We start from the raw sequence: 27987 nt of genomic DNA on the forward strand, positions 1-27987 counted from the left end.
GCAAAAGCACTTGGTAGTGTTCAGTTTTGGGAGGTTCCTAGTTAAGACCACCATTACCAGGTACCTGTAGTTGTTAACTACCCAGCTAAACTGGTCATTTTTCATTCTCCATTTTAATTACAAACCTCCCTAGAGCAGTGAACAAAGCTGAACCCAGCCGAGTACTTTGTACTTTTCATACCTCAGAGCCTGAATCCCGCTTCGGGTCAGTTTGGCTCTCTCCCAGCTATGAATTGCTCCCCAAGGCTGCAGTACAGGAAAACCCAGAGAAACAGACCTAAATCATCCCTGTCCAAACCACATGTGACCGGCAGCAAAGACAGACCGGGTCCAACATGAAATGTATCTGTTCAGGACTGAGTTTCATATCAATGTCTTTTCTACAAGCCAATGGTTGCACAGGGACCTGCAATGTATACATACACCATGTCCTCTGGACTCTGACTGGGCCTCAGTGGATTTATTCATTCACAGGCTTTGTGTAAAACCCAAGGGAGTGAGGCTCCACATGATTAACTTAGACAGTTTATTTGGGAAACCAAGCATGTCATTGTTATGTCCTATCAGAATCAGATAACAGTTGGGATATAAAACAGAGTAACTCTGTTTGAAGCCACGCTGGCAGCAGCCTACTGGGCGTGATGTGGGGAAGACGGTACGTATAAAAAGAGTTTCTGATTCCTCTGATTTCTGTGGCGATCTAGGTGATGGTAAGTACAGCCCTCTCTTTCTTCTTCCTCTTTCTCCTCTTCTGTTCAAGCTGGCCAGTGGCGTCGGCAAAGAACATCACATCCTCTTTGCTCTCCAACTCCCTCTGGAGGAACTGGAGACCAGCACTGTTGAACCCCAGAACGTCCTGGCACCGAGGAGACAAAGTCAATGTTAGGATAGTTGTGGACCATCTGCCTTTTGAGTCAATTTGTTTCTGTATTGTCTGAATTCACACACCCGGATCCCTCTGACTTGAGAGATGGTGTTGGTTCTCAGCTCATCTATGATGGTCAGCAGCATCTGGTTACTGGAAATCTGGCCAAAGTGGATCCTGGAGAAACACCAAAAAGAAAGGACCAGTGGTGACGACAGACCGGGAGATATAAGGCTCATCACAGCTCAAGAGACGCCAGAGAAGTGTCTGCTGGATGTTTATAGCGCATGAGAACGATAAATAAACAACCGAATAACTAACTACTTGTATGGCGACGCGTCACTAGTGTGCAGAACTCAGTTCCTCATCTAGGTCCCTGTGAATTCCTCCCTCCCGAGTTCGCGGATGGCATCTCGGAATTCAACGAAATAAATAAAATATTTTTTTATACTACAGTCCAAAATCTTTATAGTTACTACTGCCGCGTTTCGCCCTTTCTCTAAGAGTGCACAAATCTTCAAGAGGGTAGAGCAGTGTGTGTCGTTCCTGTTTTAATGGTTGTGTGGTCGGTGTCATGAGGAACATGCCATTAACTGCCCGTGACACTGTTTCTGTTGGGGAAAAATACAGAAGTGCCCTTTCATTGAATCCAGATTGATCTATTTTTGGTATGTGCAGAGGCTGCCTTTAGACACAAATGCCGACACACCACCAGAAACTAAGAGCCCCCCCCCCCCAACAGTTTACCTGCCTAGTAAGCTAGTGATACTACGGTTGATATCATAACCCAGTCCCCATGGTGATATGCACACTGCGGGCAGGTTTAGGCTCATATAATATCTGTTAGATAAACTCATAGCTTCTCAAATGTAAGCTACTTTTCAGCTGCCAACTTACGCCTCTCTGTCTGTCCAACAATGTGAGGTGAAGCGCTTGATCAAAACAACACCTGTGCCCACTGCATGTTCCTGCTGCATTTTCTATATTTGCGGGTTCAGTGTCAGGTGCAGGCTTCAGATTGTCACAGTATTTATATAGTCTGCAGGTTATGCATGGCTTATGGCTTACAAATACTTTGTAACTCGACTCCGCCTCGCCGCTACATTATCTTCCAGAGGAGAGCTTGATTTAGAGGCTAGCATACCTGAGCAGGAAGAAGAGGCAGCGACACACTAGCTCCACCTCCAGGCCGTCCTGGACATAGAGGTTGAAGAGAGAGAGCAAGTCTGGTATGTAGGGGAATGGTAGGACCAGCAGAGAGACCTCCAACTCACTGGATCGAACCTTTTTAATCACATCCAAGACGTAGCGAGACGCCTGTAAAGAAGCCAGGCGACAATGTGCTTATTATCGTAACACGATGAATGTTAGCATGGAACAGAAACATCTTTCAGGTATTTTATGTAATCTATCATCACAGGTCTAGTTGCCCATTCAGAGCACTTCAGATTGACAAAAAATAAAATAAAAGACAACCTCTTTGCTAACGATGCTGAGGAAAACCAAGGAGTTCACATATAAATGACAATCTAAAAGATTTACAGGGTCAATATGGAAATTATCAGAAGCCTTTCAATCTTATAAAAAAAAGCTTTAAAAAAAATACTTACGGAAACATTTCCGAACGCCATAAGGATAGGATCGGCCTTGGGTGGAGGCAACTGTTTTCCAGCTGACTCACAGGCTATCTGATGCTCCTCCATCTTCCTGCTCTCTGATCTATACAGCTCCAGAGCCTCCATAATACGTTCTGCCTGAAGACACCAGCCATCACAAATTAGATGTAACACACACACACACACACACACACACACACACACACACACACACACACACACACACACACACCACCTGCACTCTACTAATTTGACAAAAAGACTCACAGCTTTGACAGTCTCTATCGTCTTCTTTGCTGCAGGTGCTGCCTCTGTTTCTTTGTTCTCTCCAGGAACCTGTGAGACACACGAGATATTAGTTAGACAGAAAAACATGTTACCTCCCAAAGGTTTTAAATTATGTCAGCACTTACCACAGGTTCGTCCCCTTTGGCCAGGCTTTCCTCAAACTCAGCCTCTCTTTCCTGAAGACATTTGAGAATGGAAAATTACACCAGTTCAAATAAATCTTATTTGTATCCACTAGCTCCGTTCGGTTTTACCCAAAGCTAGGGCCCTTTTTCTGGGGCGCTTATACTAACCATCTCCCTCTCCTCCTCCAGGATGATGGGTTCTCTGGTCCTCTCCCAGAGCCTGAGGGACTTGTCATGTGACGACGACACAATGTGGTCTCCATTAGGGCTTATGGCCAGACACCATACCTCCCGATGGTGACCCTGAGCAACGCACAACATGTAGGGATCGGAGGTTAAAGTTAAAAACACCACAGATGGGATTTTGAAAATCCATTTCAAAATTCTGTCAGTTAAGGAATGCAAATGTAATTCCTCATATGCAAAAGATTATTTAGGTTGCATACGTGGCTGTCGTTAATCAATATTCAGAATGTAATCATGGAAATGTAGACCTATCCACATGGGAGAGGTATTGACACGGGAATGAATGTCACCTCTAGAGTCTGGATGTGCTCAAACTTGTCGGCATCCCACTGTTTGATCTTCTTGTCCTTCCCCGCTGTGAAGAACAGATGGGTTTTGGGGACAAACTGAAGAAACATGACACTAAGAAAACAAACAGGGACAGAGAGAAATAAAACACATGAGAAAGGACAAAACAGCAACGTGAAAGAGCAGATGGGGTGATGTCATCGGTCAAAGGTGGCTAACAAGGACATTGTTTCCGAAATTGGAGATTAGCTTAAATATTTTACTGGAAACGTGGAGTAGCGCCAAACTCATTTCAGTTATAATTTAAGACTGTTGGTGAACCATCCATCTGCCACCTGGCTAATTTAGGATGTGTTCTGGCAGCATATATATTCATATTAAACATATGGTGCACATAGAGTAGCAGTTTTCAGACATTATTGTTTAAAAAAAAGTACTAATGATTAAAAAAATATAAATTTCAAATGTTGGTTCTTGGTCTCCTGTTGACACTCAGCATTTGTTATGGCTAATGTAGCCAGATCAACACCCAATCTATTTTGAAAAGAACCTGTCAGAAAAGGGTCAGCATCATATTTTATGATATATTCTTTAACACCAACCATATCTTTGTAATTTCATAATATATGTAATGTTCCTGCTTTGTTCTGCTATACAGTGGTTAAGGACAGATGGAGAGCTGTTGGTGAAAGGGAAGTGGTCTGCATTTAAGCCCATGTTGCAGCAGTACATGACCAGAGGTAGCGGTTTAGACCATTGCACCAGAATATAAATCAAAGAAATGAACCAATTACTTATTCTGTCAAATGGAATTTAACTGTGTAATTAATACAAACAAACAAAAAAGCCTATTAGATGCTGAACATACTTCAACTGTTCTTGGCCTGGCTCTGGAATCGTATTTCCTGTACCTGTCATCGTGGGCAAACATAGACCGGTGACAGTCCCCAAAGTCCAGACCCCAGATCTTGACATTCCTGTCTGCAGAGCCAGTCGCTATCAAGGCACTGTCCTGAAAGGCAGAGGACAAAGTTCTATTTACAGCCAAGACAGATTAAATAGACACACACAAAGAAACGTTCACCAACCCACTCCCTATTGATCTATTGTCTGTCCCCTTTATTTGATTTTAGTTTAGGATTGCAAGATCACACGGTACTCACATGAGAGATGTCCAAGCAGAGCACTGGGAGCTTGTGTCCATAAAGAGACAAGAAAAACTTGAGCGTGTCTGTGTAGAAGACCTTGACGGTACAGTCCAGCAGAGAGACCGCCAACAGTCTCTGGTCAGGTGAATACTTAACACACAACACATCCTCTTCCAGCTGCAGTGTACGCAAGTGTTTAACTGTCAGCCTCCTGCAAACCACAAAAAAGATGTTACAGTTAATTAATGAGTGAATTACATATTCCCGATTGTAATTTTCTCGCTGGTTCGTCTATCAGTTTGCATTGACTTATAATCTCCTTCTCAAGCTAAACCACCCTGAACTAGCTAATTCTATAGCGGTCTCCTTCGGTAAGGTACAAGAGGAGACAAGTCATCTTATTGTTTAGAAGCACGTTTCTACACCGTGTCTCTTTAATGAAAGAGTGTCAAGTAGATAGACTGGCTTACTTCTGCGCAGTCTCTCCATCTTTAATCAGCTCAAACTCCCACGTCTTAACAGTCTTGTCTGCAGCGCCAGTCACTATCCCCCTCTGTTTAGAACAATAACAAAAAGAAGTATTGGGTTGTAATGGAGTATGGCACTGGAAACGCTACATGCATTCCGTAATAAGATGGACAAAAAAGGCAGATAGAAAATCGGTACCTGATCGGGAGACAGACAGAGGGACCACAGCGCTCCACTATGGGCGTCAACTGTCTGCAGGAGGGTTCCGGACGCAAGGTCAAAGATCTGAAGCTTGCCACTCTGACAGGAGACATTGGTTTTAGTTCACATGCATAAGTCCCGTACTGAATATTATCTGTGGCTGGGTGTATGTCGGCATCTTCATGTTACCTTGGTCCCTAAGATGATCTGCCGGTCTCCAGGGACAAACAGGGAGCAGAGGGCGTACTCACACTCCATAGTACGAATCACCTGCAGGGTAGACCTGGAACAGAGGGAGGGACTTCCCGTTAGACGGCCAATCGGAAACCATGAAAACTTTCTCATGCGTTGTCGTGTTCATGACATGTCACCTGTTCCAGACTTTGACAGTCTCCCCAGAGGCAGACAGGATGCCGATGTTGTCTGAGCTGAAGGCCAGCGTGCGGGCATCGGTGCGGTGCCCCCCCAGCGTCAGGCGAGACGTCTTAGTGCCAGTGGGATTCTTGTTCCATGTCTTGAGGCTGTAGGTTTCCACTGTGTTGTTCTGAAGCAGCATGGCTATCTTCAATTCCCCGCCAGCACACATTATGCAGTCGACCCATCTAAAGATACACGCCACACAGAATGAAGTTGACACATCTAAAGATACGCGCCACACAGTATGAAGTCGACACATCTAAAGATACGCGCCACACAGTATGAAGTTGACACATCTAAAGATACGCGCCACACAGTATGAAGTCTACATATCTAAAGATACGCGCCACATAGTAAGCAGGCGACATCTAAAGATACGCGCCACAAAGTATGACGTCGACACATCTAAAGATATCTGCCACACAGTATGATGTCAACACATCTAAAGATATCCGCCACACAGTATGTCAACACATCTAAAGATACGCTACAGACAGTATGACAAATCTGGACGCATCACAGTATTGGCTGGTTGGTGGTTTGACTGAGCCGCTGAGGGTCAGAGTTAGCACATGTGCGCGCATTTACCTGATCTTGGCAGACGCCTTGATGTTGGTCAGTCTGACGATCTCATTTGCCAGTTTCCTCTCCACCACTGGATCTTGCACATCCTCCCCTGCAGCTTGTGCATCCCTACACCAGAGGGCAGTAACACTTCACATGTCACCACATTCATTAGCATGGCTGTACACAAACAGCGGACGTTTTCATGACTGGGGTCTCTTGAGATCTGGCTTTCCTAGTGTTAATCATATCTGAAGGATTTGCAACTTAACCAACATCTGTTCTCTCTGCCAAGGCTGTGTTGACCGTGTGATCAGTAATCGTGGTCGAACGTACCTGGCCTTCTTCTTGGCTTTCTTCAGCTTCTTGGCCATCACCCTTTCCACCTCGTCCTCTGGGAGCACACTGAACACCTCCAGCACCGCTTCTGTGCCCTGACAAGAGTAGCAAGGTGGGAAGACCAGAGAAAGGAAGAACGAACATTCATGATCTGAGAAATGTCAATAAACCAATAAGACTAGAGGGTAAGTAGACACGTACATGGCACGCGAGAATCCTGGCCTCTGCATCAGTGGTCATGGAGACCACCCGGTCCCTGGCCTCCCTCAGCAGAGAGCCAGCTTTATTACAACTCAAGATCCTCTGCGGGAGAGAGGAGAGGGGTAAAACATTCATTTCAGATAGATATGCTATTAGATATGCAGTCATAACATGAATTATTAGTTCATATACTTTAGTTATTTCCCAGGTTATTTAGTGCTGCATATTACAGAGCATGTTTGCCCTGCAGAGGATCACTGTCCATCATACCTCCACAGGGCTCTCATCCAAACCTTCTTCATCCTCCTCATCCCCCTCCTCGCCAAGTAGGCTTTTCCCTTTTTTTTCTTTTGGTTCTCCAGCCTCTTTGCCCTAAACAATGCACAAATCAACAATGTTAAAGGACTAGCATTTTATACCAGTATTTCATTTAAAATAATTTTCCAATAATACATGATCAGGCCATGTATTGATATGTGTGGAAGGATCATTGTAACTCGTGTGCATGTACCTCCTGTAGGTAGCTGATGTCCCAGGCTCGGAGCTCACTGTCAGCTGAGCCTGTAATCAGTCTACTCTCTTGGTTCAGCAGTGCCATCCCCCAAACCTGACAAACACACAACCAAAGAGTTCCAACCAGTCATTTCTGAGAGGCAGTTATCTGATCAGACAAGTGATTCAATCACCTCCTCAAACACTAAACAATTGTCAACCAAACGTGTGATGCAATCAAGTGGTAGACAGGGATCTCTTACCTCACTGCGATGTCCAACTATGGTCTTAAAGCAGTGCTGGGTGTCCAGGTCCCACCATTTCACAAAGCTGTCCTTGGAGCTGGAGAACACAACACAGAATACCAGATTGACAACCACAGAATACCAGCAAACTCTGTGAGTAACTTTGTCAAGTTGGCATCTAACACACAAACCTAATCTCTCAGCACCTGACACGCTAGCAGAATCAAACCCACCCCCGAAACGTCAAGCCTTTCATTTGAATTTAGAACTACCATGTGAGGAGAAGATTCTTGTCTTTGATGAACAGGGCTTGCGTGATGGCGTCTTTGTGTCCTTTCAGTCGGTACAGACCACACTCGTTAATGACATCCCACACTATCACATCCGTGTCCTAAAGGGAGAGATGATATTGTTGACCACCTCGCTAATGATACTTCAAACACACAAGCCTTGGGTTACCATGACATTAGCTCCACTATGGATGAAAGCCTCTCTACGGCAAGAAATGGCCTCACCCTGGAGCCGGTCACCAGCCCAGCACCCAGAGCGTCATAGCGAATGACGGTGACCGCGGACTTGTGCCCGTTGAAGGACACGCTGCTCTCGCCGCTGACTAGGCTGAAGATTCGCACAACACCGTCCTCATAACCCACGGCAACGTGGACGCCATCAGGGGAGGGACAGAGGCACGTTACCTCGTGCTTGTTCCCCTTGAGGATAAGAACCTAGAGGACAGAGGGGAAGGTGGTTACAAGGCAAGACAATTGCCTTAATGTCACCTCGACCGATCGGGAAAAACTAGTAAACTAATAGGGTTACAATTTGGTGCCACTGGCCAGGTGATCTAATACGTTAGCGCACAGCCACGGGCTGAAATACTTCGGGGCCCGTTAGAAGGGCACTACGCGCAACAACAACGCTCCCGACATCCGCTACGCCAGTAGCCAGCCAACGAAACGTACACACGTCTCACAAAAAAAATCTCTCACCTTCTCTGCCTTACGTGTGTCCCATATGAACACATGCTCGCATGCAGCAACCGCCACAAAGCGTCCCTTTTCTCCTCCTTGTATGGTGACGAATGCAATGTTGGCCTTCTGGCTTCCTATTACTCCAAACACAGCGCTGGCAGCATAGCGCAGGTACTGCTTGGTCAACCCCATGGTCTCCACCTAAGAGGGATATCACAGGCTAGGGGACATGAGATAGTGACATGAATGTTATTATAATGCCTGACTGAAGAACAAAGTGTTTTTTTTGTTTTGTTAAAGCCATATATAGCAACTGCTGATGTAAAAACGGCTTTGTAAAATAAATGTGATAGGGTGAACAGACAAGGAATTAGCTCGCTCCCTGACTTCAATGCATTACAGGTGCCTAGCGCAGCGCTGCCCACATAGTTTGAGCTCAGCCTTGGAGATAAAAACCTGTACAGGCGCTAGCTCTTCAGAAAGAGGTTACCGCAACCCGGGGCCAAATTATCAGTTTACTCCACTACACAAATAAACTTTTGTGCATCAGCAAAGCCGCAAAGGGCAAACGTGTGCAATAATATGCATTAAAGTCGTCCTGTTGGTTCCAGTTGGTTTCTGCTGCCTTCTCAACTCAGTTAATTTGGATTGGCTTGGACAGGGCTGCAAAAGGAGTAGCTGCTGTACTCCGTAAAGCACAAACATCTCTGCCCAGGCTACATGAAAGTATAACTATAACACACATTACTATATGGAAACAGTACTTTAACATATAACTAGGTAAATACATTTTATAGTGTAAATAACATTAGTTAGATGACTTGGGTGGAATTATGTGATTTGGTAGGTCTCACTACTTGGTTAGCTATGTTAGCTAGCTAGGTTGGTAGTATCATGGTCCACGTGGTGTTGCAATGCATCGCTAATCAGCTAAATTAGAAAATAACACAAACAAAAACCTGTTTTGAGTCTCCTTTATACTCATTTCGTAATATAAAAATGAAGTATATCTTTCCCAATTGGTTATCTTACTAGAACGATGTTGCTAATTCCTTGATTGAAGCATCCAGCCAGTGATGTTTTCTGACTTACCTAGCCACACGAGGAAGACCCTACTGATCAATCCCAGATAGAGTCGTCAACCAACATAAGGAAAAGATAAATGTACATTCATGTATAGTTTGAGAGACCAATAAAATATACGTATCTAAATTTTGTATGAGTACTGGTCTTGTTCGATTATAATAAATATAATTAATGATCAATAATATTTACTTGTTTGGTATCCATTACTTTAGACTGTATTATAGGGTTGCATAACGATGTATTGTTTATTTTTGTTTAATAACATTGACCAATTTTTTTATATCTACATTCACCTGCTAGGAAAGAATCGCGAGGATTTAAACATAAATTTAGTTTTTTTTACACAAACGTAATTCATCGTACATCTCTGGGAATAATTCCGGAAATGGTAAACGTGTGTTCATAGCATAGAGATAGATATATTTAAGACTGGCTGTGTGTTCGTCTCGTTGTGGCGTCTCTGAGCGCATCGATATCACCACTGAAACTTCAAAATGCCACCTAAAGGGCATTCCAGAAAAATGGCTCAACTAAACATATCCGGCTCCTCTTAACCAGGTGAGGGAGTTTTTGGTTCTAGAATGGCTGGTTCTCCTTTAAATAATTAACTGCATGCAGAAAACAGTAAAAGGGCTTTTTGTGTGGAATGTTTACAAGACTGAACATAACAGAACTTGTTTCTTCATCCTCTTTCCTTACCGAACGAGACCAGAATAGTATTAGCTACTCCAAAGTGAAAATGTGATCGACCTCATGGTATCAAATTATATTTGAGTAGATTGGTATAATACATATTTACTACCACTTACAACAATTATGTATGTTTGTTTTTTTCCTTTAAGTTTTATCTGCTGGCAGGATCTTTTTGCTCCAAAGGGTTACAACTATATGTAACAGGTTTGAAATGGCAAGTGAGTTAGAGCCACGGCAAAACGGTGACATTTGTGCTGTGACCGGGATCACTGAGTTTGGTTTTACCCTGCTGCTGGAGTTGCTGCAGAGGAGGAGGTCAAAGGGTGTCAGTGTACCAGGTGTGAAATAGCTAGTCAGTTAGTGTTACTACCAGTACAATTGTGCTGTACAACAATTAGGTTATAGGCATGACAATATCATAAGAATTGCAATAAAAGTGCTCTGTGATTTAAAAACACCCATTTGTGTGTAGGTATTTGATAATTAAAGAATTCCATGTTACTAATGAAGTTACTCTGTCACTTATTTTCTACCAGGCTTCCAATCTGGCTTTGCAACAGTGGTGGTGATACCTAAATTATTGCTTGGGAAAAATCCTAAAGCAATACACACAATTCGTGTAGTCAAAAATTGCTTAGGGTTACACTGGATATGTATGGTTGAGTAAATTGTCTAGATTAATGATTGACTGTGTGCATGTTCGAAAATAAATCATGTAAATTATTCTGAATGATCTATTGACTCCCATTAACTCCTTCAAGATGACCTGAGCTTGCCTTATCCCAGGAATACCCACTGACAACATAGGTAACAAACCAATGGTCAACAGGGTTTCTAATCTGACTACGCTTCTTAGAGATGTTGAAAAACCCATATGCAAACACTTTATTTTTATCGAGGCCTCTATCGTTCTCTATGGAATGTTCTTTCTCGTGAATCAGCTGATCAGGAACTCGAACAACTGTAGTAAACGTGACAGTGCGATGGGATTGGGAATGGGCTTCGTGAAATCAAGTTTGCCATGACATGAAGATCATGACTTGCTTTTTGTAATTCAGTTCTGCTCGGAGTCGACGACAGAGTGGACGACCGAGAACGGGTATAGCTGAAATTCATTTTTACTGATTAGCGTTCTGATTAGCTAGCTAGCTAGCTACATTAATCTAATTTCCTTCCTATTTTAGTATGCTATTCGTTGCAGTACTATACAGTTGTTGGCGAAGAAAGAAAAACGAAGGCAAACGCTGCTTTACTACCGTAATATGCTGAGACTCAGCTGAGCTCGAGCTTCATGTTTGGTGGTGATAATGACACTGACAGGGCCTGATTAAAAAAATCGTACAAGCAAAAACACTCAAATTATTTTTCACTGTCAATAAATATAGGCTATTTTCCAAAGTGATTAAAATTTTACTTGCTATAAAATCTTTCTCTTCATTTTTGTCATTGGTCTTTTGAATACCGTGTTTAGGGTGACAAATGCGCTGTAACAGTTATTTCCCTCTGTCCTCCCCTCGTGTGCCATTGCTGTATGCGCCAGTACAGTTCCTAAAAAGCGACCTAATTTTAAAGGCTTAGTTCACTCAAATTAAAAGGTTAGATCAAAACCGGACCTGGAAAAAAGGAAATGTGTATGTTGTATCCCACTAGCAGCTCTACAACAGGTGAATTGTATGTGTAAAATGTATGTACTGGAATAAAAGCAATTCTGACCAAAGCATGGATTGCTGTCAGACCTTAACCATAGTAAGGAAACCAATTTCAGTAAGCATTTTGCAATTTAATTGAGCTATCCCTTTAAGACAGGCCCTCATTCATACATGGTATGTAGTTATCTGCAGGGTCTGGGAAAGAAAGACTGTCAGACCTTGCCTGCCTGATTCTCTCAATTTATTTTAACTGCTGCCAAAAAATGCAATCAAAACCTAATCCAATGTTCTATTGACAACAAAGTTATCTCTATGCGTGCCGTGTGTCGTGATTCTGCTATGGAACTGAGGTTTCATTCGGTTGATTACTTATCGTCTAGACACTAGAAGTTGAGGCTTTCTTTGACTGTGCCAGAATGATTTTCCATTACCGAATGGGTTGTCAATGCCAGCCTCGCTTAACAATGAACACTGAGACTAGCCGATAATGCGTGAACACACAGTCAGTCAATACTTGACCGTCTACTGGTCTTTTGGATTTGGACACTCAGAATACATGTTATGCTCTTTCTCTGGCGTTGTTTGCAGTGTGTGGCCTTGAGGTGCTGGAATGGATCCTCTGGGAGCACGCTCCCAGTTTGTGGATGTCCAGACTCTGTCCACCTGGGAGAGGCAGCCGGACCTGGAGGGAAAGGACACGGATGAGTGCAATGACTGTTTGGACAGCCAGCAGGCCTTCCCCTCACCCTTCCCCTACAGAGAAGACATCAACAGGAAGATAGTGCTATAGTGAGTCATGCACACTGGACCCCTGCCTCCCAAACCTGTCTCTCCGTTACCAGTAACTCAGAGCCCAGAAAAGTTTATTTTGTGTATATTCACTCGTGATCTTCCCTTTTGTCACAGTCACCACCTTTTAAATTCAAATCAAATGCCCTGTTGACGGCTGCTCAAGGTGCCCTGGAATCGTGTGCCTTGTGACTCAGTTCCTGGGCCTTGCAGGGTGTTGAATCACCTCTCTCTCTCTTTCTCTCTAATTTAAACCCCACTCCACCACCACCACGTGGGCATTCTACCCTCCACTTTATAAATCCTCTTTGTGGTAAAGGAAGGCCGAGCACATGATGTGTCCAGAGGTTCTATTGGTAGGAGGCTCAGTAAACCTTTAGTACCCAGGCCACTCCAAGCCCTCTTCACATTCCTGCTGCAGTTAAAGGAACAGACCTCAGGACTGAACTAATGCCTTTTTGCACAGGTCTTGGTAAATGATTTTTCTGCTCCTGTTTTACCAGCCTAAGGAGTTGTGTCTTGATTGCTTTATTTGAACTATATTTAACCAGGTTAAGACTCAGCGAGCAAACTGCATGCCCTTCCTTGGTGCAAGGATCACTGAGGATCATCACAAATGTGTGCAACAAGGCTGACGAAACATTGCTCAACCTTTTTGAGGTAGATCAGCTCTGCCTTACTGAGGTAGCAATGCTGTAAAATGGAGATGACGTAGTGACTAAATTACGATTGGTCAATTGGCCATTTTGCTTGCTGAAACATTTTATTAGGTGAAACAGACCAGGGTTGGTGTCAATTTTATTACATTTCCTGTGAATTCCAAAAGTAAACCAAATTCCATTTCCGAATGTCCTTATTCCTTGAATAACAATTGGAATAGAATTGAACTGGTGTTGGAATTTCAGTGTGCGTCTTAAAATCACTTGAAATTAACCCAACTCTGAAACTTCATCTCATGTTGGCTTTGCCATTTCCAAATAATGTACTGTGGTGTCATAAACCTCTATTGCTCAACTGTGTACTGGTCTCAACTCAAGTCTTCATGATAGTCACTGGGGGGGAAAATACTAGGATTTCATACAACTCAGCGCCTCCATCAAACTGTTAAGAGAGCTTCCCCTTTCATAGTTGCACAAAGCGCTCTGGGCAGGATCACAACATTGAACGCACGCAGGCTCAAACGTTGGTGTTCATATGTGGATGGCAACGAGATGAGTCGTTCCTTGTATTATTGAGTACAGGTCGACACAGTGGTCTCTGTTACCATATCTGACCCTTTCCTCTGTGTCTTCAGTAACGGTGATGTGGCCCTACTGAACTGCACCGCCATCGTAAACACAAGCAACGAGACTCTAACGGACAAGAACCCAATCTCTGAGAGCATCCACAAACACGCTGGGCCTGAGCTCCGAGACGAGCTGCTCAAACTGAAAGGTAGGGGGCGTAGCTGATTCATCTTTATGAAATATTTTGACAGAATAGATCCTTGCATTATGTAGGCATGACACAGGATTGCAATTTTTTTTATGTGCATCATGTTTTGTGTGCTGTTTTTGCTGTGTGTAATGAGTATCGTTTTGTATTACTGCTATTGCATGTCTATCATAGGATGTCGGACAGGCGAGGCGAAGATGACCAAAGGCTTTAGCCTAGCGGCCCGCTTCATTATCCACACCGTGGGCCCCAAGTACAAAGCCAAGTACAGGACGGCTGCTGAAAGTTCTCTGTACAGCTGCTATAGGAATGTCATGCAGCTCGCCAAGTAAGACAATAACTCCTTAGTCTACTACATCAGGTTGTCTGTGCATGTCGTCTGTGCGTGTTGTTTGCAGTGGTACAACATATTGTCCTAAGAAGCCTGTTCCACATGGTCCTTCGTATGCCTGGGGCGACAGCCCTGTGGATTAGATCAGGGGCTTGTTGAGACCACGACAGGAACCAACAGTATTGAAAACTTTTTGTGCTTTAGTAACACCTAATTGCACTGTAATAACCTCCATTTTATATATTATTTTTGTTGTTTTCTTATCAACCTATAAGACTTTTTTATTAATTTTTTTATTATCTTTATAGTATGCAACACCTTTCTTTTCAACACCTCCAGTTTTAGAACCCCTGGATTCGGTGGCACCTTCTTTACACACAAGAGAACAATGTTCTATAATTCACTTAAAGCTACCTCACGCATATCTAGTAATTCATACTGTTCACCCGAGATCTATGTACCTATTCAACATACAGAACAATGATGAACTGCATGTTGTAGAAACAGCTAGGATAAAATATATATTATTTGACCTGTCACTTCCTTAGTTCTCCCATCATTTCAGAAAGAGGGCCAAACAGATTCATGTTCAGGTGTTCGTGGGTGCGCACGTGCGAGCGATCAGTCAGCCCTTTTGCTGTTGTCCGAGTTGTCGTTCCTTTGTCCCTACAGAGAGCAGGCCATGGTCTCCGTGGCCTTCTGTGTCGTCAGCACAGGCAAGAGAGGATACCCTCTGGAGGATGCCACACACATTGCCTTCAGTAAGACTCGCACAACTCCCGTACACACAGATAACCCCGACTATGACCGCTTATACAGTGGAGAACGGCACACTCTGTCATACCATTTTAAGTAGCTCTCATGCAGGTCAAATGTCACACTGGCATAGTGTTCCCCGTAGGTTCTCCGTGACCCCTGACCTTCGGGGGAAACATTCATGGTGTGTCAGTAGCTGTATGTCTGCCTGTGTGTCGCTGCAGGAACGGTCCGCAGGTTTCTGGAGAACCATGGTGAAAGCATAGAGACCGTGGTGTTCGCTGTGACAGACGTCGAAGAGGTTTGTTCCCCTCTACTCTGCACAGTCAGGAGTTACATTCCCGGGATGCACGTACCTGACCTGGATTAAATAATATTTAATAAGCTTTGTTTTGATGGTTATGTTTCATTGCGATTACACGCTACTTTGTTCTTAATAGAGAACATAAAATGTCAAGACTAACATGAGGTCTCCAGTTTATCGAGAGCTTTATTATGTTAAAAAAGGCAAACTTAACAGACAAACCTTTACAGAGGTTTTGAGCGTTGTCTGTTTCTTAGCCCACATACAGGAAGCTGCTGCCTCTCTACTACCCCCGTTCGGAGGTAGAGGAGCGGGTTAGCCTGCCACTAATCCCAGCCGACATCGGGAACTCAGAGGGGGAGCCTGTAGTCCCAGAGAGACAGATTCGCATTGCTGAAAAACCAGGCAGTCTGGAGGGTAAGACTGCATTTCCCACAACACCCTAGGCACGACTTGTCTCAGAGCTGTAATGCACGAAGCCTCTTCCATACGGCAACCATAGCAATGACTTCCATTGAATGTTGTTGAAAGACTGTCACAAATTCACGGCCATCATTAGACTGTTGCCGCCAGTGATTGTCTCTAAGCTGGGGCTGTATTTCCTGGAGGACGGACAACGCTGTGTTGGCTGGTGTACCTCCTGTTAAACCAGGTGGTCTGTGTCCATGAAGACACAGTGGACATGGGTGCTGGGTGATCTGTCACGGAGTCAGTGGAACATCTCTGTCATATCGGCCGGTGGCAAAATGTACTGGGGCACGCAGACCGACCAAGTGATGGACCTTACGTCAGGGTGGAAACTATTAGGAGCAGTCTGAATTGTTAAATGGTCCGTGTCTTTCAGTTGGTTCATCTTTTCCACACAGCAGCACCCAGCTATGCTGACAGGTGCACTGCTAAAAACAATAACAGCTAAGTTAAAACACACACACACACACACACTCTGCATGATCCAGAGGGACCATGGACGAGCTGCTTCTAATGCCTTCGGCTGGATGGTTCAGTGGTTCTGAGGTCTACACGCATGCACGCACGCACGCACACACAAACCAGTGAGAATAGCTCTGCATCACGACCAGTGAGTGTGAAGTGTGATAACTCATGTTTGTTTTTGTGTGTTTTTTTCACTGCAATGGTTTGAAAGATTTGTTTGCAATATTAAGGGAGATATTCTCTCTCTCTCTCTCTCTCTCTCTCCCCCCCATTTGGAATGATGTGCACCTGTTTGTCTCTGAGTAGACGATTCTGAGGAAGACACTCTGGACTCACATCTGGGTCAGGTCGGGACTCATGCTTTTGCCCGGATGGAGGGAGATGTGGACAAACAGCGCAAACTCATCCTTCAGGGCCAGCTCTCTGACGCTACCATGCAGAAACAACACCAGAGGAAGTCAGTTCCATAGCAACCGTGCAGCCGGTACCCTAGTCTTCCGTTTACACTGCTGCACCCTGTTGACTTAATGGTGTTATAACCTCTCCTGTCATTACAGTTATAACCGCTGGTTGTGTCGAGCCAGAGCAGAGGACTTGTCAGACATAGCAGCACTGAAAGCCTTATATCAAACTGGTAAGGTGTGTGTGTGTGTGAAATCCTTTTTCCAGCTCATTGAATACCGCATCAGGGGGTGCGATAATCCGTTCTCTCATTTTTCGTTCTCAGGATTAAAAATGGCCATTTATGAAACAGCCTCTGTGGTAAAGGCTGGACAGCTTTCTTTCACTCCCCCTTTCTCCTTCCTGTTCAGTGTTTTCTTTTTTTCTTGTTTTTTTTCTTTCGGTCTTTTGCCTAATTTTCTTCTCTCCTCACACTCACTCACTTGGTTTAGTTTAGGTATTTGGTTAAATCTTTAATTCTTTGTTTTCATTCAGTGCCATAGTGTTGCTCATGGCACCCTGTTTCTGTGAGTGTAATACTTCCAGGTCTCCTCTAGGAGGCAGTGTTATGAGGCTTTTGGTTAAGTGTTGTCTGTGAAGCTTTCAGTTAAGTGCGTGTGTGTGTGTGTTTTTGTTTACAGGTGTTGACATATATGGCAGGACAGTGATGGTTCTTGTGGGCAGAAATGTTCCCGTCAACCTCATTGACATGGAAAAGGTAGCAGGTTTAATTCTGAGGCAACATCACTGTATTAGCGGTTCAGTAGTAATACCTGAATGTTGTTTCTCTGTGAGCCAACTTTGACCTGGCTTGTGTTTGTCTGAACACTGCAGGCCCTGCTGTACTTCATCCACGTCATGGATCACATCACAGTCAAGGAATATGTCATGGTTTACTTCCACACTCTGACTGAAGAACGAAACCATCTGGATTCGGAATTCCTCAAGAAGCTCTATGAGATCGTAGATGCCAAGTAAGACGCACACACAAACACACACATTTTATTGATCTGGTGAAGTGGGAGAGAGCGATTAACTGAAGACTATTTAGACCTACTGCTGAGGCCAAGAAGACATTGCCAGCTTTGAAAGATTTAACCAGAGTGCATTTGAGTTCACATAGGTTTTGGAAACCTGGAGTCCATATTGGAATAGTTCACCAAAGCTGGTCAAAGGTTCACAAAGAGGGATGTATTGGGGAGGGAGGGGAGGGTGCCCCAAATACTAGAAGCTAAAATTTCAATAAACATTTGAATTTTTGGCCAGCTCTGTAACCTTCACCGAAAACTCACACCTTGTGACAGATAGCGATTCGCCATGAATGAACTTCATGTGAAGCAAGTTGCAACACCTTAACATAGCAGTGCCAATGTCAACATTATACTCACTAACCCGTCTCTCAGGTTTAGTACATCTGTTAGAGCAGGAGTAGCCTACTCTGGTCCCGAAGGGCCGAAACATTTCAGTCTTTTGTTTCCACAAGGTAGTTATTGCGCTCACCTGATGTAAGAATGTAAAAAAACGAATGTTTCAGTCCTGCAGGACAGAGCAGTGTATTAAAGGCTAAGAAGAGTTTGACTACTAAACTCTTGTACTCCAATCTATTCACACCATCACACTGTGTAGTCGAGCTTAAAACCGCAACATGCAAATGAAAACCAGACATTTTCTCACCCTCCACCCCGCAGCCCTGCAGAAGGCAGAAACCCTTCCCTTGACACACTGTTCCTGTCCTCAGCCGGGGGCCGTTTTAGCCAGTCGTTCTGTGACGGTGTGCGTCTCTGGACATGCCAAACACAACTTCCCCCTTAACGGACAATGTCCGATTACAGTGTTTGAAATGAGTCATTGTGTTTGTTGAGATATTCGGTGCGCAACTGTACCTGTCAGGGGTTTTTATCGAGTGTTGCTTTTGAATACTTACTTGGGCGTCCACGGAGTTTCCATCGTAGCCAGTGTAATGATAGGCTGCAGTATGTTAAGCCAGAATTAACCGGTTTCCCCCTAGAACCACATGTGGAGATAATCTAGGGTCCTCACGGGAAACTCAGTGACCTCGCGTGTATTGACTGAACACCTGTGCTCCTATCTACCCAGTGTAGCTCTAGACTAATCAATGGCTCTGCTACATCAGGAACACTGTTTTGGTGAGAAGGTATTGCTTTAGAGTTGGCTCTTGGAGTGGTTTGGAAATGGCTACTCCACCCCTAGGCCTAGACCAGGAAGAGACGGATTCAAGAACCTGTCTGGCTGGGGAGATGAATGATTTTGGCCCTGCTCCACTTACATACCGGGCCCTCTGGTGTTCTCTGAACTGATGAAGCATTGTTTGCACTGTAAAGCTGTAATGCTATGGGTGGTTATTCCACACGATCTCAAAGAGATGATGGGTTAGTTCTGTGTGAAATAAAGTCTGACTAAAACCATGTATTTGCATTAGCAAATGTGTACTGTTTTCATGGGGGGTGGGTGTACCTTGGCCTGAAGAAACTCCTAGAGTAGTTGCAGATTAATGGAAATGCTTTGACATAATAAGTCTTATCATTATTATAGAAACACTTCCACTTTCGTTTCACCCTAGCCAATGTGACAGTGAATGCATTCTGTGTTTTGTATTGCAGGTTTAAAAATAACTTGAAGGCGTTCTACTTTGTCCACCCTTCGTTTCGTTCCAAGGTGAGGTCTACCATCCTGTTATAGCGTTGTCATACGTGTATATGTATTACTGTGTCTACAAAGGATATTAGGCTATACACACATACCACCCCATTGCAGGTCTACTTTGACAGGTTTTAGTTGTGAGGCACTGAAACATTTGACTTTTAAACTGGTCTCATCTGTGTAGTTAGTGTTGTGATTCAGCCCTTCTAAAGGGGGATGGCTTATAAAAAGGGAATCGTGAATGCATACGTTGCTTGTCCGATATCACTCGTAGCTATGGAAAACGGCCAGGAATTGCGGTGGGATCATTAGAATAAATGCTATAAGTGGGTTTAAATGATTTGTAATGGGAAGCAGAGCCAATACTAACATGCTGAATAGGAGAATGGAAGTCTAATCACCTTATTCCATCATAGTGAATTTTAGCCTGAACACATTCCTTCCCAACGCATCCGTGCATAGGAAGTAAACTATTATTAAACCTTTGCTGCAGAATTCCATCCCCTGACACAAGGCCAACAGAGCACTTTCTGTGTAGAAAGTGGTTTATCCTGTGTCTGGGAACCTGATATTCTTTGCCGTTTGTTTGTCGTCTCTGAGTTAGCTACCTGAGTTCTTATCCATCCTATTATTATCCTGTCAGGTGTCCACCTGGTTCTTCACGACGTTCAGTGTGTCGGGGCTGAAGGAGAAGGTCCATCATATAGAGAACCTCCGGCAGCTCTTCTCCTGCATCCTGCCTGAACAGATAGACATCCCTCCCTTTGTCTTGGATTATGACGCACGGGTGAGTCTCTACATACACCAGCCTGTTTACCTTACTAACCTTGGTGACCTACATCTGCCAGGCTGCAGCGTGTGCGTGCACACTAGCGTTAGCATTGAGAACACTACGCATTATGATTTTGTACAGTGCTTCCGGAAAGTGTTCTACCTCCTTTCTTGTTTATCCACAGTTTCATGTGAACCATATAGGCTTAATTTAAAATGAATATAAAATTTCTTGTCATTCATGACATATAATTTAATGATGAATCACCAGTTCTAATTATGTCAATAAGTATTTCACCATTAGGTGGGTTTGTGACGGCAAGCCTCAATAAGTTCAGGAGGAAAAATGTGTGTTGCAAATCACATCAGCTGCATTGTGGTTACGGCGCTTATTGATCTTGGGTTATTTCCCTTGCTATTTCCTCTGACGTCTCTCATTTCACACAGAGGACAAACACTGTCACACCCTGTGTGGTCTCAGCCTGTATCTAGTTTCTGCCGTATAATTCCCTCAACACAGATCATTTGTTAATTGTAACATTTTCATAGCTTTTTATACTTTAATTGTCAAAAGTATTGTCATGTATACAAATGAGATCAATGACTATGAAACTGACCCCTTTTATGGCAAGGGCAGAGAAGGTGTGTGGGGGGGTGTGTGTGGGGGTGTTAGGTGTTAGGTCTTACTGAACGAATGGGGACCAAATGTCCCAATGAGTATAGTAAAACCAGAAAAAATATACCTCATTGGGACCTTTTGCTGGTCCCCATGAGGCAAAAGTCAATTTCTGCCTTAGGGTTTAGGTTTAGGGTCAAACTTACAATTGATTTTATAGTTAGAATTGGGGTTTCTTTAAGGTCCAGGCGTTGTTGGTTAAGTTTAGGGTTACGGTTAGGCATTAAATGTTACTTTATTGTGTGTGTGTGTGTGTGTGTGTGTGTGTGTGTGTGTGTGTGTGTGTGTGTGTGTGTGTGTGTGTGTGTGTGTGTGTGCGCGCACAGTAGACACTGAAATGTAATGTTAACATTCCCACCTGTGAATTTAATTGACAAATGATCAGTACTCCAGGGACTACCCGGACTAGGCTATTTGGTTAAACCATCTCTGGATTGGCAGATAAGTGGAGGTGTAACTCATCCCTTTGTTTCCTATGACTTAGCAAATAACTTACTTTCTCATTTGTCATGAACCACTATTTGTTCAGGATGCATTTCATTGTAGCGTACTTGTACTGTTCAATGACAAAGTTAAGTCTAATCTAAGGATTATTTGTTTAGTGTAGCGTCCATTTTAATATTTACTATAAACGTTGATCCAAAATTAAATATGATACCTTTCTATTGGAAAATAATATAATAAAATAATCTTCAGTATCTGTCATCTGGAGATGGACAGATAACCGGCAAACTGTTCTCCAAATAGCTTTTAGTTTACCCAAGTTCTAAAAAACCTAATGGTAATTGCAGTTGGGTCAGTTTGTTAAAAGTGTGATTCATAACTGTAAATTGTTAAATGTACATTTAGTTATTTATTCTGGGTCTAAATGACAGACGATGAAGTGCTTTTTAAACTGAGGCTTTTTCTTCTTAATAAATATGTGATGATGGTTAAAAACAGACAGGAAGTTATTTTGAAAGGGCTCACTAAAATTGTATTTTTAAATTATGCAGCTGGAAATGCAGCGCTTGAGGAATTACCGTAAACCCAGCCAGGTGAGACAGCAGCTGTGAGACCGCAGAATAAAGCACTGTGACAAATGGCCTGCCTGTATGAGGACCTCTCAAACACTCTGACGTCAAAGTTGTAAAAGAAAATCATTTTTCCTTTTACGACTCATACTGTAATCATTTTTGTAAAGGGTATGGGAATGTTCTGGAACAGTGGCCCTATGCATATGGAGATATGTTATAGTCATGTATTAGTGCATGTGGTCTAATGGCTTGGGCCAGGCGCTCTATTGCTGTGCTAATGAGTAGCGGCTAACATGCTGAAACCTGTCTCATCTCTATATGAATACTTTGGCTTGTATGTCTTTACAGTAACATCTCTAGAGTTTCTCCGTTAAAACGCCGTACACTGATGACTACTTCACACACAGTGCAGTTGGTTACCTGATAGTTAAACTAAAAACATCTAGACAAGCAGTGTTTCTATCCTTACTTACTATAACATGTCTGCATTTGTCTCTTGTGTGTTTTAGGTGTGAATGGACCAATCAAAACTCTGACAGCGGTCTAAGGCCAAGTCCTCTCTAAGAGACTAGCCGGGTTCCAAACCAAGTGGGATGGTGTTATTTACCACTTATGACTGGGGGGGGGGGTCCACTCCACTTTAATGCCGAGTCAACTGGCAACAAAGCAGCAGGAAATATTTCGTACCCCGCCACAGATGAAGCACCCTCGGGCAGATTGAGAACAGTGGAAATGTATGTCAACCCTGAACATGTTTGATTAGCATATGGACAGAGACTGGTCGTTATGGGGGACCATAAGAAGAATTATGTGAAACTCATCTGTCATCCCGGAGCGCCGACCTCTGACACATGCTGACCTCTGATGTTATCTGTTAAGGCAATGGACAGTGACAACAGCGTTATCTGCGTTTAAATGCAATGAGAAAAAAAAGTTTTAACAAAATAAAAGCGATCCATGTATATGTTTTTTTTGAATAATGATTATAATTGTAGCTGTACTTTTAGTTTGAAGTTCATGCAGCCTTTTCGTGGTCCCCAGGAAACATCTGTGGTTCAGGGATACGGTCAACTACAACCTAGCTTCCATTTCCGCCTAGAAACTGGAGGTTGGCCATCTTCTCAGGCTCTTCTGTTACTATACTATAGTTATGCAGTTTGTTTGCCATTAGCCACTCGCCATTCCACGGTTCAAAGCAGGTGAATACATCCAACTGCACATCAATTACTCTGCAACCTGGTTCTGACCAGCAGGACCTGTCTGGATAATCTCCTTGATCAGACCATAAGCCGTTGGGCTTCAGCAGACCTGGTTGGACTGTAAGTGGATTTTACTCTGCCTGGGACCTCAGAAGGACAATAGGATGGATATTGACACTAGGATGGATATTGATGTTTTTTTTCTTTTTTATTAAAAGTGTGATACAATCAGATGACAAAGAAACATGGTAAAAATGGATCTGTCTGTAACCGAGCCTGGGTGACATCTCCTGTTCATCCCAGGACGTGTCATGGGCCCATCTTAACCTGCCCTTAGTAGTTTGTATGTGTGTTATATGTCATTCCTGTTGTGTTTCATGTTTTCATTTTGCACATCTATACCAAATGTTATTGCCACAAGCTGTGTAATTGTGCAGTTGTTTTTAGGTGTCCCAGAACACAGTATCCACACTAAACCTTTTCAACTTGGTTTTCTTACTGAGCATAAGCGATTGCAATCATTTATCAAGATTATGAAGACTAAACATAAAAAACAATGAGACCATAAACACATTTCTACTACGCTTAAAACTGTCTTTATTAAGGAGCGTTCAATAAATGGCACATAAATGTTCTGAATCCAGTTTACAACTGATTTGATAAAGAATTGAATACCTGCATTTTTCTTAGATTGACCTCACTGTTTTACCCTATAATAATGTCACTTTAGGTAGTTTGCGCCTTAAAGTAATTGAGTAACACTCTGATTTGTGAACATGATTTAAGTACTTTGATTAATATAAGTTATTGTTCAAAAGGTTTGGGGGTTGGAATGTTTTTAAACATGAGCCAAATTTCAATCACTGCAAATATCTATTGTTTGTTTTATTTCAACCTAATTTCCTGTCTATAAATTATAATTAGATTATACTTACAGAGTTGATTAAAGAAAGTCGATCTTTTTAAGTTACATTCTGTTGATGTTTTCTCATTTTCAAATTAATAAAAATTCCTGTTTATTTTATGTTGTCTTTTTATTTTGAGTTCTTTCCACCAGAGACGGATTCGAGAACGCTGAATTAATGAGCTCTGTCAAACTTGAGCTTGAGCAAACTCTGTTTTCAGCTTCCAGAAGGAGAGTTTTGAAACGTAGCAACAAATGCTCTGAAACAAACTTGCGACCTACTAGAAAAATAACAGACAGTCTGTCAAGCCACATTGTCAAGTGGCTTGACACAAGACAATGTTCACCTGGTAACATGGTGCTCTGTCATACAAGTGGTGTTGATGGATGTAGTATTTGTTTCTCAATGTTAACATTTTTATTTAGATTTCTTTCGGTTTCCTGTTTATGGAGCTGGAGAAACATACAGAACCAAACTTTCTAGATCACCGCTCTTTCCAGTCCAGTACACATTGAGCAAGACTTGTCTTCAGAACTCTAAGGCCAAGTGGAGTACCTGTCTGAAAATTGGGACAGTTGACATTTTCAACCGTTCACACCGCTGGTGTCAAGCCGATTCCTTGGTGGGCTTACTGTATGCTGGTTTTTGGTTCTTCACATAAATTGGTTCCCACTTCAAACCTAAACAACCAGGTGAGGGTAGAACCTAACCAATTTGAGACCTAATCAATTACAAGATGAGAGGGAAAACCTACAGACAAACCTCCATGGAACTGGTTTGACACTGTGGTTGAAACTATAAAAAACAAAACGCAAATCTGGCAACAGATCTCGATCTGAATAATACTATTGTAGTGTAAAAACACTTACTCAAATACATCTTTGTGGCAGATCGGCCCTGAGAGCAGAAATGTGTTATTTGTTGACTCAGGAGGGGTGGAGTTTAAAATCATTTAGGGTAGGGAGAAGTATTCACCTAGGTCAGATGTCAACTTAAAGCATATACAGTTGAGCTCAAAAGTTGACATACCCTTGGAGAATCGGTAATATATGTACCATTTGTAAAGAAATCACGGGTGAGCAGGCAAAACATCTCTTATTTCTTATGGGATTCACATTCAACAGTAGGTCATAACAGAATGGCAATATCATAAAACAAAACATGGCAACAAAGAAAAAAAATTAACTGACCCCTGTTCAAAAGTCTGCATACCCTTAGTTCTTAATAATGTGTATTGCCCCCTTTAGCATCAATGACAGTGTGCAGTCTTTTGTAATAGTTGTCTATGAGGCCCCGAATTCTTGCAGGTGGTGTAGCTGCCCATTGGTCTTGGCAAAATGCCTCCAGGTCATGCAAAGTCTCTGGTCGTCTTGCATGAACCGCACGTTTGAGATCTCCCTAGAGTGGCTCAATTATATTAAGGTCAGGAGACTGTGATGGCCACTCCAGAACCTTCAAATGTTTCTGCTGTAACCAATGGAGGGTCAACTTGGCCTTTTGCTTAGGGCAGAGGTTTTCACTCTCACCTTGTACTTAATTGACTAATTAGGTCACTAATTGGTTCGTTTCTACCCCCACCTGGTTGTTTAGGTCTGAACTGGGAACCAATTTAAAGGAAAACCCAAAAACCTGCAGACACATGGCCCTCTGTGGAACCAGTTTGAGACCTCTGGCTTAGGGTCATTGTTGTGCTGGAAAGTCCAAGAGAGTCCCATGTGAAGATTTCGTGCAGAAGAATGCAAATTGTCTGCCAGTATTTACTGATAAAATGCTGCAATTTATGTAAACTTTTGATCAGGGCCATTTGGGTGATTTCTGTCATCATTATGATCCTTAAAAAGGAGCCAAACAACTACAGCTCTGAAAAATTATCAGTTTCTCTGGTTTTACTATTCATAGGTATGTGTTTGAGTAAAATGAACAGTTTTGTTTAATTCTATAAACTACTGACAACATTACTCCCATATTCCAAATAAATATTTCATTATTTAGAATATTTATTTGTATAAAATAACTACTAGTAAAAAAAAAAAAAAAAGATGCATTGTTTTCAGACCTCAAATAATGCAAAGAAAACTAATTCATATTCATTTTTCAACAACAAAATTCTAATGTTTTAACCTAGGAAGAGTTCAGAAATAGATTTTTGGTGGAATAACCCAGATTCTTTATCACAGCTTTCATGCGTCTTGGCATGCTCTCCACCAGTCTGAAACACAGCGCTTTTGGGTGACTTTATGCCACTCTTGGCACAAAAATGTAAGTAGCTCGACTTTGTTTGATGGCTTGAGACCATTCATCTTCCTCTTGATCAAATTCAAGAGGTTTTCAATGGGGTTCAGTGGGGTTCAATGGGGTAACATTAGATGACCAGGTGTTGGGCAAAGCTGAACATTTGACTTGTCAGAGAAGATGACCTTACTCCATTCCTCTAAGGTCCAATCCTTATGGTCTTTTGCAAACTTCAGCCTGTCTCTTCTTTGCTTCTCATTGATGAAGGACTTTTTTCTAGCTTTGCACAACTTCAGCCCTGCCTGTAGGAGCCTGTTTCGAACCGTCCTCACCGTGCACTTCACCCCAACTGTTGTTTGTCATTCTTTTTGTTGGTCACCCTACGGTTGTTGAGTGACATTTTGAATGAGTTGACAGTCATCTCGGTCAGTGGATAGTCGTTTTCGCCCTCTGCTAGTCTGTAGCTTTTTTGTCCCCAATGTTGTCTGTTGCTTGACCTTGTTCTCATGAACCGCCGTCTTTTACATTTTCGAGATGGAAGCAACCTGACGCTTACTGTATCCCTCTGCCAGTAAAGTAGGCTTGATACTGTCCACCCTTGCTGTCTTGCCAGGTGGGCTCTCGTCGCCACTGGGATGCCCTCCCTCCAATGCCTTTCGGGGGAAGAGTCACTGGCTTGTTGTTGACTCTCTGTTGCGCACTTTTGCAATTGGGCTGTACGCCGCTAGCAATACTCGGCCCTCATTCAGGGGGGTTGCGGTTGGTGGGTGTCCCTTTGGTTGATGCCTGGCAATGTGGTTGGATTGATTTTCTGCCTGTTGGGCCCTGTCCGGGGCCTCCCCCGGGTAGGGCCACAGTGTCACCGGACCCCCCCGTCTCAGTTCCAAGGTGTTACACTGCTATATTATTGTGCTGGGGGATATGAGGGATGTAATACTAACTTTTCTCAGTTTCCTCCAGTTTTTAATTTTAGAAGGAGATGAGGTCCTGGTCCACACCTGCGGATTACCTGGTTTGGGGGGCCCGTTGCTGTCCCTGTCCTTGTCCACCTGGTCATACTTCTGACCTAGTCTAAATTCAAATAGACTCTGGATTTAGCCCAGAGAAATTTATTTATTATTCCAATTGGACTCTTAATATCTCACCCGGCACAGCCAGAAGAGGACTGGTCACCCCTCTGAGCCTGGGTCCTTTCTAGGTTTCTTCCTAAAATTCGACCTTAGGGAGTTTTTCCTAGCCACTGAAATTCAACTCTACTGTTGTTTGCTCCTTGGGGTTTAAGGCCGGGTGTCTCTGTAAAGCACTTTGTGACAACTGCTGTTGTAAAACGGGCTTTATAAATACATTTGATTGATTGATTGATTGAGTAAAGCCAGAATTGAACCCTTCTTTTCCTCACTCAAAGCTTTTCTTTTTAACTCTTTTGTCATGCCGAATAGTATTTTTTTTAATTCAAATTAACTTTGAAATACTACTTGCACTGTTTTTGCCATCCAGCTGGTCCTATTGCAAGAGGATAGTGAAGACCACCGCAGTGGTTTTTATACTTTTCCTTGTTAAATTAGATTTGGTTCAGGTAATCACCTAATCAGTACCTCATTAAGTAAAATAAGGTGTGTCTGTGTTGGAATTTAACA

The 27987-nt window shown here is 43.0% G+C and overlaps 2 protein-coding genes across 10 annotated transcripts; one reads left to right on the forward strand and one right to left on the reverse strand.

Moving 5' to 3' along the window:
* Window positions 1–512: 512 nt before the first annotated feature.
* On the reverse strand, window positions 513–9612 carry wdr3 (WD repeat domain 3). Of its 6 annotated transcripts, none has more exons than XM_010880285.3 (24): window positions 9507–9612; window positions 8493–8694; window positions 8019–8228; window positions 7776–7894; window positions 7522–7600; window positions 7278–7373; window positions 7037–7138; window positions 6767–6868; window positions 6563–6660; window positions 6251–6355; window positions 5617–5847; window positions 5435–5528; window positions 5243–5344; window positions 5047–5129; window positions 4592–4787; window positions 4340–4440; window positions 3431–3542; window positions 3063–3197; window positions 2895–2945; window positions 2749–2817; window positions 2476–2619; window positions 2010–2182; window positions 949–1042; window positions 513–856 (listed from the first exon to the last, which is right to left on the reverse strand). In XM_010880285.3, exons 2-24 carry the CDS (start codon window positions 8664–8666, stop codon window positions 701–703), a joined length of 2826 nt encoding a protein of 941 aa, XP_010878587.2. In that variant the 5' UTR covers window positions 8667–8694; window positions 9507–9612; the 3' UTR covers window positions 513–700. The 6 variants fall into 6 exon arrangements, with proteins under 6 accessions (XP_010878587.2, XP_010878594.2, XP_019910650.2 ...); XM_010880292.4 differs by having other exon boundaries at window positions 9567–9585; XM_020055091.3 differs by having other exon boundaries at window positions 8493–8675; window positions 9507–9524.
* A 401-nt stretch (window positions 9613–10013) lies between these two features.
* Window positions 10014–24051, forward strand: gdap2 (ganglioside induced differentiation associated protein 2). 4 transcript variants are annotated; one of them, XM_010880295.5, is made up of 15 exons: window positions 10014–10118; window positions 12491–12691; window positions 13986–14125; window positions 14300–14453; window positions 15129–15217; window positions 15437–15513; window positions 15774–15933; window positions 16756–16906; window positions 17007–17083; window positions 17532–17608; window positions 17725–17864; window positions 19512–19566; window positions 20195–20338; window positions 21994–22035; window positions 22524–24051. In XM_010880295.5, the coding sequence occupies exons 2-15, from the start codon at window positions 12513–12515 to the stop codon at window positions 22527–22529; spliced, it is 1491 nt and encodes a 496-aa protein (XP_010878597.1). In that variant the 5' UTR covers window positions 10014–10118; window positions 12491–12512; the 3' UTR covers window positions 22530–24051. The 4 variants fall into 4 exon arrangements, with proteins under 4 accessions (XP_010878597.1, XP_010878596.1, XP_010878598.1 ...); XM_010880294.5 differs by lacking the exon at window positions 10014–10118 and adding an exon at window positions 11194–11352; XM_010880296.5 differs by lacking the exons at window positions 10014–10118; window positions 21994–22035 and adding an exon at window positions 11195–11352.
* The last annotated feature ends 3936 nt before the right edge of the window (window positions 24052–27987 follow it).

Source organism: Esox lucius, chromosome 16 (genome assembly GCF_011004845.1).
Source record: "Esox lucius isolate fEsoLuc1 chromosome 16, fEsoLuc1.pri, whole genome shotgun sequence".
NCBI lineage: Eukaryota > Metazoa > Chordata > Actinopteri > Esociformes > Esocidae > Esox > Esox lucius.